We start from the raw sequence: 15,270 nt of genomic DNA, 5'->3' as shown, positions 1-15,270 counted from the left end.
CCCACAATGCCCGGCCCTCAAAGCGGTGTTTAAAAACAGAGCCGCAGATTGGAGAGGGGCTGGCAAACTTTGTGACAGTCCTCCGTAACCCCCCCCCCTCCTCCTCCTCTTCCTCCTCCTCCCAGCGGCGGCGTGTCTCTCGAACCTGCGAGGGGTTAGAGCGGCAATTTGGGCTGACATGTTAAACTATACAACGGCCAAGTGCCTGGAGCGGCGTGGATCTTGGGGAAATAAACAGATTGAGGAGGCCAGAGTGCGCGAGGCCCTGAGCTCGGAGGAACGAGAAGGGAAGAGTGGGGAAGACGAGAGCACGAATCCCACATGGCAAAGCGGGCCCCCTTGATTGCAATAAAAACAGGGCCTGAATGGAGCTAAACACCTTCACACATTAATTACCTTGAGAGGCATATCTCATTGTTTAGACTAAACCAAGACAAATCTGCCCGCCGAACGCTTTCAGGGACTGGAGGTCAAGAAACTCCGAAAAATAGAGGAGGGGTGGTAACCTGAACTTTTGATGACTGGTTTAAAAAAATAAGCCTGCATATGAAGATGAATTGTCCAGCTCTCCGCTCTGGGCGAGTGGAATTTGTGTAGAGAGGGGGAATGCAACAGGGGGCTGGGAAATGAAATTGACGGCCAAATGGGAGATGGAAAGAGAGCCTGAGTCTGAGAGGTTCAGTGTTCCCTAAGCAACACTCAGACCTCGCTAAGACAGTGCGAGTACATTAGTGAATCTCAGTGTCTGTTCATAATATGGTCAAGTTCACATACAGCAGAGTTACAATTAGGAATTTTAACCAAAGTTGTCAGCTCTTCTAGAACCAGATAGCAAAGCCTTTTGCTAGTATTACACAGCAAGCTAAATGAGCATTGATTTGTATGACCAAGAAGTAGCAGCAGAGTAGAAGCAGTAGATGTGGAGAGGACAACTGTACTGGAATAATGGAATGGAATGATTGGAGTCTCACAACAAGTGACACTCCCACCATTCCATTCCTTTCCATTAATCCATTTGTGCTTATTAGTTACAACTTTAGCAACAATGATGCTAAATTGCTTTATGATATCCCCGGCAATCTTCAAGAAGTGTGCATCATACATGAGAGCTAAAAAACAAGGTTACTAACTGTAGCGAAGGGCGAGAGCAGTCACCCCACCCGGCCTGGGACCCGGGTGTACGGGGTAGGAAACCTGCAGCTTGACCGCAACACCAAAGAGCCTGGGTCAAGGCTGGGTGGGGTGACTGCTCTCGCCCTTCGCTACATATGGTGTCAGCAGTGGGATGGCTTGCTGTGAGGCCATCGGAGGAGTGTCCAGTGTGTGAACCGTATGAGGGACCCCCAGGTTAGGTTGACTCTGGTGTGAGGGACCCCAGAGAAGGGTGAAGCACTAGTGAGTGGGGCACCCTGGGATGGGAGAAGTACAGTGGGAGAATGTGCGAGGTACGCCTTTGTGCGTGAAGCGCATGGGCGTGCTTCCCAAAGGGGAGGGCAGTGTGACAGAGTGCTGTCACTACGGTTGAGTATGCGCTCTGACTGCCATGCCAAGGAGCCTGGCTCTTTGGCTCTTTGTGGTCAAGCTGTAGGTTTGGTACCCCGTAGACCTGGGTTTGAGGGCAGGTGACTGCTCTCGCCCTTCGCTACACCAACACAGCATAGATACTGTCCATACTGTTTATACTTAACTGTAGTGTAAATACTGTTGACTGAGACTAGCAGGCCCCTGGAATGAAAGGAAGGTTTTTCCTTTGTGCAGCTCCTCATGTAATGCATGTGTGTGTGAACAAACACATATCTGTATTATGTTTCGTTTGTTGGCACTGTTGTCAAGCCAAAAGATATGTGTGAATGAGGCCTGTGTAAACAGAAATTGTAAAACTGCCTAGAATAGATACTAAGACTGGATACTAAGAAAATCATTTCAGCAGGATACATACTTGCATACACGCAGGACATTTTATTGTTTTAATTTCCTTCTTATCTGACCTTTATAAATGGCGAAAAACAAGTTTTATTATTTTTGTCATTTTAAAAAACTAAGGAATTACAATGTTCATCTGAGAGTAATGACATGTATGGTTGAGTTGTGTCAACACCATTTCACAATTTTAATCTTTAGAGTAAAAACAGGCAGAAACACAGTGTACTAAAACAGTTACAAAATAATTAAATATGATTAAACCACGCATATCATAAAAAAGCCAAAATGAAAGGAAACCGCACTTGGACCCAGACTTTTCCAAATACAAAAAACAGGGTTTGAAAATCAGAGCAAGAGAGGGAAGAAAGTACAAAACTAATCTTATAATGTCTTCAACAGGCCTGCTAGTCACGTTTTCCCAAAATCAAAACCTTTCAATTTAAAATTTTAATGACTTATAAAGGCATATTTGGTTCTTAGAAGCTGGTTTCTATGGCAACGCTTTCACACATGGTAACGGCCTCGCCATATCGGGGCACAGACTGCAGGAGGAGAGTGGAGCCGAACTGCGGGGGGGGGGGGGGGGGGGGTAACCCACCTGAATTGAGGTCCCGGCCAGGGTTGAAAGCTCTGCTGTTGACGGTGGGGGACAGGCGGTCACAGCAGATAGTTTTGGAGACATTTGTGTTGAAATTGCCATCGAATCTGAGCAAAGAAGAAAACACAAACAGAATCCCTTGTCAGTTACTGGACATGAATCACATATATTTCACACCAAATGCTCATGTGTGTGAGGAGTTTGGTGGATTTTCTTTCCTGATCTGCTACTTGCATCACACACACTGGAGAAAACACAGGGGGCTTAGAAGTGTGGGTGTGAGAAAGCAAATAAATAAATAAAATAAAAAAACCTTCCTGTGTTCTACACAGGGATTATCAAGATCAAGACAGAAGGAAGTGGCAGCAGGAAGATTACTGATATACACAGAGAAGTGTACAAGCAACTGTTTCACAAGAAGCCTGGCTTCATTTCTGGGTCATGGTGTCTACAATATCCACCATTACAGATCATGATCTTGCTTCTGCTAAAACAACTTCCAACATTAAACCCTCTCTCTCAGAATGAGAGAGCCATTTGTGAGAGGCATAATCCTGTAATAAAAGGAGGGTGGTGTGTGTGTGTGTGTGTGTGTGTGTGAATGAACTCGCACACGACTCATACGGAAGCAATAATCTGAATCATCTGAGTGGGAGAAAACCAAGCACTGCTGGATTCAAAAAATAGCCATTTATAGAAACCCCCCTCCCCGCAAAAAGCCTATCCTATCAGGGCCAAACACTCGCCCCTCCAGTCCCCTCGGCAGCCCCCGACCTTGAAGGTGGACCTGGTGGGGATCAGGTTGCTCTCGGGCTGCGAGGAGCCCTGAGCCGCAGATCAAATGGCTGGCGCAGTCTCAGCTCTTCCAGAGAAGTCACATCACAGCATTGTTTCCAGGCCGCCTCAGCTCCCTTTAATGAATAGCTGATCGAAAGTACGTCTCAGGGGAGCAGCAAGCACCACGTCTCCCACTTTGATCCCCCTCCCCACCAGAGACTCCCCCCCATCACCACCTCTCTCCCGCACCACCACCCCACCACCTCCCCCCCTCCCACCCAGCCTCAGCTTGCGAGAAGCTTGCCTGATTGACGGCTGCTCTGATGTAAAAACTGCTTTGAACTTCAGACATTTAATTCCCATCAGGCTGCAGTCATTATTATTCCCCTTCAACACACTTTACATGTGGGGGCTAAGCAAATGTGCAAGATAAAAAATACATTTGCAAGCGCTTTGAATTTTACATCAAAAAAAAAGGGAGAGAGAGAAGGGGGGAAAAAAAAAAAGCTTCAAGCGTTTTATTTTTTCCCTGCGTTGATTTGGATCCACCATGTAAATGAAGGCCTTGAAAAACATTCTGGTTAGAGGGGTAGTGGAAAAAATAAAAAAATAAATAAATAAAGCTAGACGGGCCCTGAAGCTGCCGTAATTATGCAGGATTTGAGGAGTATCACCTTCAACAGAATCATCCGTGTTTCCTTTATTTGTATTTTGCCGTTCCTCACGGCTTAAACGGGAAGCTCATGGCTTCCACCAGATCGACACATGCTCGCAATGGGGACGGACTGTAAAACGAAATATATTTCCTCTCTCTATTCATTTGCATACGAGGGACGTCTTTAACAGAGCTAAACGCAGCGAAGCTCAATTAGGCCGCGTTACTCGCGGGCAGTAATTATTGCGAAAATTCGACATCGACACTCTTATTATCAACAGTTCTGCATTTTTAATCTCATTACAGATTAGATCTGTGGCATAAAAAAAATAAAAAGCAATCGCGCTTTGAAGGCACATTTCCATCCCGGCCCTGTCACGCAGCATGATCTTGCTCTAAATCTGTCAGCACATAAGCGCGCCGTTTCATTAGCGCGGCCGTCGGGGAGACCAAGAGGAGAGGCTCAACGTGGATTTAGCCGAGCACCTCAGATACGGACGGAAACATGCGGTCAGAAACAAGGCCTTATCAGCGCCGCTATTAAACTCTTTAAGGTCGCTTAAGCCCTCTCTGCCCCCTGCTCAAACCGCCGGCTTCATTGGCTCGGTCACACGGGAAACCGCGCAGCTGTATCCGAGCTCTCAACAATCGGAGAAGATTTACCATGAACAATGAGGGAGAGGAGCCAAATGGAAACGAGGGACGATGTAAAAACACAGTTAAACCCCTCAGATTTGCACCTGGATTGCGATATTTGTTTTTCCGGGAGAAAAAAAAACGTGACGGCACGCTTAATACCCTCGTAAGAGAGGAAAATCAAATTTGACTAGCCACAAGATTAGAGGCAGCTACTGCTGTAGTGGTGACAGTCAGCGCTGCTTTCTGGAGTCAGTGAATTTGCATTGGGATACAGCATGCTGGCAAACCGCTCCTCCATAGCTTTCAGATTGAGAGAAGACATTGACGTGAAAACAGAACGACACGTTTCTTTTGCATTCTCTACTGAAGTAGTTAGCACAGCTTAGGGAATGCAAACACTGGCTCCAACAGTATGCCTGTGTAATAACCAGATTACACAGCTCCATACCACTTTGTGCGTAAAGGCTGTCACTCATACACATACCATTTTCAAGATTCATATATTTTAGCAAACAGACCTGGCTCACAGAACTCTATATGTCTGTGTGTGACTCATTTCAAGACTACTGCTCTCTGTTATGATTACTCACGGTTTTGGTTTCCTATCAAATAAAACCAAAACATTAAATTTCCTACTACAGATATGAAGCTGCATTCTATTTATTTCAAATACTTACTAAGTTGCTATGGATCTTTTTTGACTGTGTAGGTTTTGAATAATCATTTAAAAGCTCTCTTTTTTCCCCATTTCCAAATTAGCACTATTTTCAAGCCACTCAATCACTGTTGACAGACGATCTCATCTCTCATTCTGAGAGTGCCAGGACCTCCCTTAGCTAAGGAGAAGTACCACTGTTGGAATGCCACTGCCGGCCAGTAGCTGATACTACAATATACAGGACAACAGCCACCATATTCACAACATTTGTGGATAAAACTCACAGATACACAAGTTAGCTGTATAATGCCCTTATAGCACTGTACCCTTTTGTATCTGTCAGTCATGGAACTGGCTATATTAGCTAGCTAGCTAAGCTGTGTGTGTGGAAAAACTTATTAAACAGAATACTAATGACAGTTTGGGTCCATTCCATTTCAATTCAGTTAATTCAGAAAATTAGCTGAAAATGGAAAATGATGGGAAATTTTCAATTAATGGAATTTCAATCCCTTTCCTAATTTTCTGAATCACAACTGACCCCAACTGTGATACTAACATCTAGTTAACCTTATAGCTAGACATATTTTTATCCTGGTAGCTAGCTAACCTGCTAATTAGCTTGCTAGCAATCTGTGTAAGCTTACTTATTGCTGCTGAATTTATTCATAGAAATTCAATTTCAATGCATAACTGTTTAAGATAGCTAGCTAATAACAAATTGATTTGTCATCAATTAGCTAAGTTATGAATAAATATGACTGTGACAAGTAGCAACTTCGATAGTAGGTTATTCTTTGGCTAGCAAGTAAGTGACCTCACTAATCCCTCCACAAGTAGACTGACTCCATCTGCAGACAACTCACATACGCGACAGGCAGGCACACAGACAACAGCCTTCACACCACTTCCCTGGCCACGCTGCCAACTGCTTTCTCCATTCATTTTCACAGTACTTATTTTCAGCGTTGGACCCAGATAAGACTATCGCCACATTGTTAGGTGAACACTGTGAACGTCCTCTCGCAGGCAGACAAAAGTTTAGCCAGTTTAGCAGAAACTTCAGCATTTCTGGACGCACTCCAGAGTCGCCGCCAGTGTCAGGGAGCAGGAGAACTTTTGGACTCGTGATGACAGCCTGACATGGATAGTATGCGAAATACCCTTTCCATTCTGGTGTGAGTCAGGGCTTGGCCTGGGCGACAGCTGCATCCAAGTGCTGCTAAAGGACACAGGGCTGTGACACCGATCACGAGGGTCACCGCCAGTCTGCCCACTTGTGACAACAACGACGGCGGCATTGCGGTTTCGGCTCTCCTCGCGCCACACCTGCTGACGCACATCACCTGCGGCGATGTGCAGGAGATGGTCTCATCCTTTGGCTAATCATTAGAAGTGTGAAAACATTCTCTTCACGCTCTGAAAAACCATCACGCTCCAAAACGGACTTCTCAAAATGAGCTCCAAGTCTGTTTTTTGAGGGCTTTGAAGTTGAAGGGTAGGGTGCATCAGACAGAGCACTGTCAGAGGGGAATCTTCACATTTCTAATTCCCCCTCCCTTCCCGCGGCCCATGTCTTATATAATCTTTCCTATGACTCTTCCTTACCTCCCCTATCGCACACTGCTAGGGAATACTAACCAGGGCTGCGAAAGGGAAAGCCCGGCCTGGATTTCATTCTGCGTGGTGGAGTAGTACTGCAGTTCCATAACCTGGGCTCCCTCAGTGAGAAATCAAGCCTAAAACCCATTAATTCACTGCGAGTCTTAGGTGAGAGATAACACCATCAAAACACTAGTAGACCCCAGCCAGCCTCCACAAGCTGCTTCTGTGGAGATTAGGTTGAAAGCACACCCTCACAGAACCCGGTCTCTGTGCCAGCTCTCTTTGGAGACGCGTTTCTGCACTGGATTTTGAGATTGCTGCAATACTTAAGGCCTGCAAAAATGTTCACCTTAGCCCGTTATGTGCCCTACTGACAAGCCTGCAGACATTACTACCAAGTATCCATCAGGTCTGCGTGTCTGTTTGTGCAATTAAAATCATCACTGCTCAGCTGAGCGAACACTTTCATTGAAGCTAGTGAATAACGTCCCTGTAATGAAAGGTGATAATTGTTGCTAGAGAGAAATAAAAATACGAATACAACATCGGTGGGGTTGTAGGTTTCTAGATTTACAGTGTGTGAGGCATCACCCTGGGGTATATTTAAAAAAAAAAAAAAAAAATCACAGCTGAGAAATGGCAAGTGAGTGTGGAGCAGTTGGGTGTGTAAGAAACACGGGGAACACAGTGTGAGGTATAGGTTGGGTACTTTGAGAAGTAGATGGTGGTTGGGTACAATATGTCTAAAGCTTCTGGCTGGGTAAAGTGTGTGCGTGTGTGCATGTGTGTGCATGTGTGTGTGTGTCTGTAAGGTGTAGGTTATGTACAGTATATGTGAGAGGCTTTGGCTGGGTGAAGTGTAAGTGTGCAGTGTTGGCTGGATTCTGTATGTGTGTGCCCTGTTGATGGGGTCCAGCAGGCGATGGTACTCACTCCATCATGGAGGGCGGAATGGTACAGCAGTCCTGGATGGCAGTCAGGGGCGAGGTCAGATGGGCTGTGTAGGATGCCTCCACCACCTGCTTGTTTCTGTTCACCACGTCCAGATAGCGGTTGAACTTCTCACGGATCTTTTTTGCCAGCTGAGTGAACAAACAACAAACAAATGATGTTCAGGAACACTGTCCCTCCCGGAACTGAGAGACCAAGAGAAAACAACATAGGTTAGATAACATGGAAGAAGCTGTGAGTACATGGACTGTGCTGGGTAATTATGTTTTGTTAACTCAGAAACTGAGCACACGGACTCATTTCTAAGTGAAAATCTAAAAGTAAAAAACACTGAATAATGTAAATAAACGAATAAATAAACCACATTCATGAAGTATTTAAGACAACTGCCAATCAAACCTCAAATTAAAGAAAAACAGGAAAAAAAATATAAAACATGTCTGCAAACCAAGCTGATCTCAACCCCCCAGTTTGGTACAGTGTCATGCATAATTTCTTAAATTACAACAGAGAAGGCCTCCGTTTCTAACGTCAATCAGATTGTTACATCAAAGACAGCCCACGGCCGGAATTCGGAGTCCAATCTATCAATATTACGCCTGCACCTAGAGAGCCACAAGGGACATGAAAAGAATGATGCATGTTCCTCTGCATTTCTGGTTAGCTCTGCGTTTGAACATAATGCCAACAACGGTACAAAAGCTAATTGAGTTCCCAGTGAACAGGAAAAAAAAAAAAGAAAAAAGCAGCCATGCTGGTTAGTCCTGGTTTGCCTCAGCAACTTCAATTGCAAGGCCTCGCAGGGGAGTCGGGGCTGAATGGCCTGCGCCTCTGTGAGCCGGCCTCATTTATTCACCACGGTTTTTCCTGGTGGGCTCATTATTAGCCGCCACCGCACCAGCGTTTCCACCAGGTGCCCGCGCCCCCTTCCCTCGGTAAAGCCTGCGTGTCGGCCAGACCAAGAACCGCTCAAAACCCCGCTCTTTATGGCACCTACTCCGCGAGGGAAACGGCGCCAGAGAAATCATGCTCCGAAGAAGGAAAAAGAAAAAGAAGAAAAGAAAGAAACCGAGCCACGGTAATCATCCTCTTTTCCAAATACCACAATCAAGTGTGTCGGCCAGCGCGGCTGGACCAAAGAGCGCGGCGATGTACTACATCCCACTGATTAATAAGCCAGCAGGTATATCTATTATTGCTGCACTTGGCTGATGGCTTTGCCCAGCTGTTACATATTTACAGGGAAAAGGGTAAACTCCTGCCAAAACAAGGACTCATAAGGTATTTCTATTGGTGTGTTGAATGGGGCTTGGTCCAAAGCTCTGAACAGTAACAGAGAAGGGTTACACAACGGGAGGAATAGATGAAAAAGTTCAATGTGCGTTCGGCACAATAGAGAAGTTACCTCCCTAGGTCCTGACTGGGGTATGCATTATCCTAACATACAGCGCCCCTAAACTTCCTGTCGGCCGCTTCCTCTGAACTCCCCTCCTCAGAGGGGCCCCTTCTGCTCCACATCCAAATCCAGGGATTACCTCTAGGCTGCGGGCCGCTTCATTTCCCAGTGACAGCAGAGAGTCCCCCCTCAAGGTCACCCTGTGAGGCTCCACAGAAAATGTCAGTGTTGTTTGAAAGCCAGCAATCTCTTCTTCCCTTAAAGGCCACTGGTCCACGGCTGTCACGTCAACCTCTGTGTTCTAGGGGGTGCGCCGAAGTCCGCCGGCAACGCTGCGCAATTAAACTATCCAGCCCAACTTTCTCACCGTCACCTTTTCTCTTCGGCTTAACCATCTTGTCATGGTAGTGTTTTCCCACATTTCTTGGCAAGATTGATAAGCTTGGTATTTGAGATTTACGGCTTATCAGCCATCACCTCCTAAATCCCCCTCTGACACAAGAAACTAATAACCTCTGGGGATGGAACGAAATGGAACTTTGCCGTCAGGAGCATTGACAAGAAAGGGGAAGGTGGGTGTGTTCCGAATTTCATTGTGCTGAACGATCGATTTTGAAAGGGGCAGCAGTGTAGCATGGTGGTAAGGAGCAGGGCTTGTAAGCGAAAGGTTGCTGGTTCAATTCCCCACAGGGGCGCTGCTGCTGTACCCTTGGGCAAGGTACTTAACCCACAGTTGCCTCAGTAAATATCCAGCTGTATAAATGGATAGCATGTAAAACCCGTAACCTATGCAAGCCGCTCTGGATAAGAGCATCTGCTAAATAACAATATAGTAATGAAAGTTCTTTTCAGCAGTACGTTTCTACTGCTTCCATTTCACGATGCACACAGAACGCAGACACCATTTTAGGCAGTGAATCTGCTTTTGCATTGCTGCGGGTGGAATGCGAAGCAGACCTCCATATGTTGCGTAGCTACAACTGGAGGGATATTTATTCACCTTGCAGAGGAACTGTTCAAAAGAAGCCGCTCCGGCTTAGACAGGGGGCTGCAGCGCCCGACCTCCCCAGTGCCGCCGCCGCTGCATTTTACAACACGCAAACAAACAGCGTCTGCAACACCGCGAGCGGCTAGAGCGCTGCAGGAGGAAAGGATACAACACATCCGCCATGATGACAGGCGTGTCACGCTGGTGGAACGTCACTGTAAATGGAGAGAAGGCTTTTCTCCATTAAGCAGGAAAAAACACCTTCCACCCAATTCAGCCTCTAGAACACAGCACTGTCCGCCCAGCGCTCTTCTGGAGTCAGAGATGGGGGGGGGGGGGGGGGGGGGCACCGTGGTGAAAAACCGCCAGCGCCATGCCTGCGTCATTTAAGTTGTGCCTTTTGGGTGCTGACTTGACATCCTCGCGATCCTTGTCGGGAACATGCTGCATTCAGTGCTTAGTATAACTGTCTTCACTATCGTCACTGTTCCTATTTGATATGCGGTTGGTTGTTGGCTTATGTAAATCAGTCCTCATCAATCTAACGTGTGATTGGCTGGGAAAAGACAGGCATTTATATGAAACTACTAAATCAACCAGATTTTCATGCATGCACATTAGTGTGTGTATATTTCTGGATATATAATATACTGTATATATATAGTGGATAGTGGGGCGGATCTTTAAGGACTTGAGAGATCCTCTCTTAATTGTCATCTATTATACTACTTTGCTACCACTTGTAGGTATGATATTTCAGAGGATATATGGAGAATATATGGCTGTAAGTAAAGAAAACTGAGGCATAAATGAGCCTTATTTATATAGTATAATAAATGGCTTGTGCTCATTACTGAAAAAACAAACACAAATCAGAACTTATTTCACCTCTGCCAGGGTTCTGAGAAAAAAAAAAAGCGAAAGGCAAGAAAATGACATCTTTGTTGATTCTGTTGCCATGGTTTCTCCAGGCAGCCAAGATCAACTTATTCACACTTAATAGACCTGACAAAGGCAACAATTTGATACAGGTAGAGGTGCTCTGGCTCATTATGCTAACGATGAGCGGTGAAATAATTGCAGCAGCTCAGAGTCGGGCACATTCGCTGTATTCACGAGCGGCGAGCGTTAAAGGCGGGCCTTGTTTGCTGACACCCTGGCAGGTGAGCACAGCTGAAAGGAGTCCAATGGAAAAGCGCTCACCTAGCCTACACCCTTTCGACACACTGGAAAAAACCGCACTCCGGCGCTGCTGAGGAATGAGCTGGCCTTCGCCTCGCCTTCGCCGAGGCGCGGGTGCCATGTGCACAGATCTTGTTTTGAAGCGCTTGCTGGCACAGAAACGCCGCAACCCCCCGACCCGGCAGCTGCAAGGATCCAGATGCGAGCCGGCCCTTTATAGCTGCCCGGAGACGAGATGCATTTATCATCAATTATTTTCATCCCCCAAAGCCCCGAGTTTTACTTTTAATCAAGGTGTCGAAACGAACGCCGCCAACAAGCCTGCTTACATTCTCAAATGCGCCTGCAGACGGTAAACAGCTGCAGGTAAGGGATCCGCGGGGTTGATTGGGGAGGGGGGGGGGGGGGGGGGGGGTTTCTCTCAGGGTTGGAAAAACAAATAACCTGCCCGTTCTTGCTCGGGCGCTTTGTGATCCGGGGAGAGAATTCTGGAGCGCGCCCCGCTCGCTGTCAGATGGCTGTCACTCTCAGAGATTTATTTCAGGGACAGGAGCCATTACAACATTAATGCCATGCAAAAAAAAAAAAAAAAAAAGGCTAGAGATACCGAATGCTCCTGACTTTGGCCCAGGGCGAGTTCCTGTCAGAGCTCTCCCGCTGCGCCCCGCAGCTCTTTAATCACAGGGCGGGATTGAGTGGGACTGAGCTCCCGTTTACTTTACCCATTACCTGATAAGCGCCCCCCCCCGCCATATGTTCACTCCTACCTGTGCAATAAGGGAGCCTGGCAAATATGCAATGCACAAACACACACACATTTCTGCAATGCGCGACAGCCAGTGACTCCACAAACTTTCAGTGCTTAGACAGATGCCAGGTTAGTCTTCAATGTTCTGCTGGATATTTACTGCAATAAGACAAAAAAAGCAAACCTCTATGCTGTGTGTGTGTGTGTGTGTGTGTGTGTGTGTGTGTGTGTGTGTGTGTGTGTGTGTGTCTGTCTGTTTGTGAGTGAATGTTTACATTATACATACACATGAGACATGATATATGACAGCCTGTATCTCTGATATATATATATAATATAATATATATTATATATTGTATATGTATAATCTGACACATGGGTTGCCTCATTAAGAAAAGAAAAGAAAACAAAATGCAGATTTCAACGCTGAAAAAACAGTGGTGGTGGATTCTGAATGGCGCTTTAGACTGTAGCCATGCTGTACACACAGTGTGGGCTGCTCCAATCAGCATGTTCAACACTGCACCGGTGTGACTCACCTGCTGCACCTCCGTCTCTCCATTTGAAGTCTTCTCGGTGTACACAAAGGAGTTGAAAATTCTCTGCAAAAGAAAAAGGAATATGGTGACGATTAATAAAACGGTTTACTATCATCTGAGTGAAAAGACATACCACTGAAAGGGAACAATTGATGGCTTTTTTGGTGAACAAGAAATCCTGTACCTCTTAAGACTGTATCAGATCATGAGGTATTTCTGCTTTGGATAATCAGGTGGTCTACACCTTTCTGTCCTCAGCAGTCTCCAAGATATATTATATACTTATTTCTGCAAAAAGAATTTTGGAAAGACTTGGCCTCCGAAGTTCAACCCCTTTATCTTGTTATTTCACAGCTAATGATCCGTTTCCTGGAATTATGCTGTTTCTACTAATTGATGTAAATTGCAATAATTTTGTTTTGCCTACAAAAATCCAACCTGCCCAGACCAAGTAATTGGTAACAGACTTTGCTGCCATGACTCTGAGCATGTGGCCGGACACAAAACAGCCGTATGGACCTCTCTCAGCGGGCTTCCCCTCGGTCAACACGGCCGCTGCCTCGTCTCCACAGAAACATCACAGCTGCCAGCCCGAAGGTGAACACAGGAGGCAGCCTACGGGCCCCTGGTCATTTTAGCACACAGAGGGACCAACACAGACACAGGGAGAGAGCTGACACATCCACCCCACACCTCAGAGAAGCACACCACATTCCAGACAGACATTCATCCACCCCAAAATCCTGGCACGGCGTCCACATACCCCAAAAACCTCCAGCGACCGCAAAACCTAAGCTGAGCTCAAAATAAGTCCAGATTGCATGACAATGATCGCTACACAGCCTGAGCTGTAGGCAACCTCCGTGTCGTGGGGATGAAGCCCAACCTGCACTAGGGAAGCGCATTTTGATTTATTTGATATTCAAATATGCTATGGCTCCAAAGATTGAATATCCAAAAATGGAAGGGCACATTTTCCCCGCACACGGTTTGAAACGTCAGTCCTTTCTGTGTAGATAATGACTCTCTGCAAAGCCACCTGTCTTCACTTGCACGTTCGTGCAAGAGAATTAAAATAATGAATTGTGTTATTTTATGCAAGGGTCTTAGAGTCTGACTCATGAATATTTATGTAGAGAAGAAACTTTATTCTTCCTTCCTCAACTTTTTGTCAGCAAACAAGCATGCGAATACTGATCCGAGTAATGAATTCGTGATCTCCTGGCTGAAAGTTCAAATGATCGCCCCGTCACGTTCCTGACATGCTGAACTCGCAACATCACCCATGACCGGGGGACCTTGGAAACCCAAAACCGCGATCACGGACAGACACACGACGCCCCCACCCGCCTCAGACATTCACTTGTGGCGGAGTGCATTGCAGCTGCCCTCCTGAGCTCGAGAAACCTGCCCACAGCTGGAGCAACACTCAGCAATAGCCCCCCGACCACCGAGAGGCACGTAACTAAATAAATCTCCACCTTAAATGGGCAGCAGGTGTTTCTCTCCGAGCCTCCCCTGAACATGCACGGCTTTTTCCAGGATTATTTCATTTGTTTTTTTTGTTTTTTTGCACCTTTCTGCTCGTCTTTATCCGCTGTCAGTTAAATGCCAGCGTGCGCAAATTACCCAGCATTCCTCCACTCCATGGTAACCTGGAATTCACACTGCCCCGGCCGCACCAACGCCGGCAAGGTACCCTAATCCCCCAGCAGTGCTCAGTGCAATTTAGCAGTCAAACAGCGACAGGCTCCAATGCCGTGGGAGGAGATCTGGGACAGCGCCACGGAAGCAGGAATGGCCGCTCTCCTTCCTTTTCCGGTTTTAACCGCGAACCTGTCAAAACTACCGTCAACGTATAAGCACCGGAATGTTTATCACCAGACTTCCCAAATCAATGAGGAAGGCAGCCATTTTCAGCTCTGATAGGGATTTAGCAAGCAAAAAGGAAAGGGTGCATCTCTCACTCGTACTCTGGGAGCCAGTTTGAGAAGCAGGGGTTGACTCAGGACACCTCCGAAACATACTCAGGGGCCTTCAGAGGCCTGCCGTGGCTGTATTCTGACATGAGGCTGCAAAACGCAAACACAGGCAACACAAAGCAGGGGCCTTCACCGGCTATCATCTGCCAAATAAAGCGCCGAGCGAACGCCGCCCTGGCTCTTTCATAAAAGGGCTCAGGACACGAAATCCATAAATAAAGAAGTGAAGAATTCCCCGCTTTGGGCCGCTAGTAAAATAAACACGGGCACAAACAGACAGAGAGAGAGAGAGAGAGAGGGAGGGAGGGAGGGAAAGAGAGAGGCGGGCGTCGCCTCTCTTCTTCCCCCAGCTCCGAGGGTTTGTTTTTCGAGCTGCTCTGATGACTTTCGCAGCTCTGCCCCGGGCGGGGTGGAATTTTCGCAGCTCGAAACCCGAGCCGCCGCAATATCGGCCGGCGACCGTGGCGGAGTGGCTCCTCCTGGGGGCTGGGGGAGGAGCCAAGCATCTCGTGGGGGCCTTCACCCCCAAAATCACTAGGAGCGTGCCGAGTAGACACCCTTTCGACTGGAAACACTCAGCAACGATGATCATCACTTACATCCTTTTCACTGACTTCCTAAATCTCACG

General features: G+C 46.8%; 1 protein-coding gene across 1 annotated transcript in view; it reads right to left on the bottom strand.

Annotated features, from left to right (window-relative positions):
• The window catches only part of cachd1 (cache domain containing 1), a 68,445-nt gene that overhangs the window by 24,852 nt on the left and 28,323 nt on the right, over positions 1 to 15,270 (bottom strand). The window contains exons 2-4 of the mRNA XM_036522103.1: positions 12,660 to 12,722; positions 7,789 to 7,937; positions 2,522 to 2,628 (exon numbers count right to left, since the gene is read on the bottom strand). Coding sequence (XP_036377996.1) covers positions 2,522 to 2,628; positions 7,789 to 7,937; positions 12,660 to 12,722 — 319 coding nt within the window. The remainder of the gene's footprint in view (positions 1 to 2,521; positions 2,629 to 7,788; positions 7,938 to 12,659; positions 12,723 to 15,270) is intronic.

The sequence above is a fragment of the Megalops cyprinoides genome, chromosome 2 (genome assembly GCF_013368585.1).
Source record: "Megalops cyprinoides isolate fMegCyp1 chromosome 2, fMegCyp1.pri, whole genome shotgun sequence".
Classification (NCBI taxonomy): domain Eukaryota; kingdom Metazoa; phylum Chordata; class Actinopteri; order Elopiformes; family Megalopidae; genus Megalops; species Megalops cyprinoides.
The sequence above is the reverse complement of the archived record's forward strand: the minus strand, read 5'-3'. Positions and strand labels throughout refer to the sequence as shown.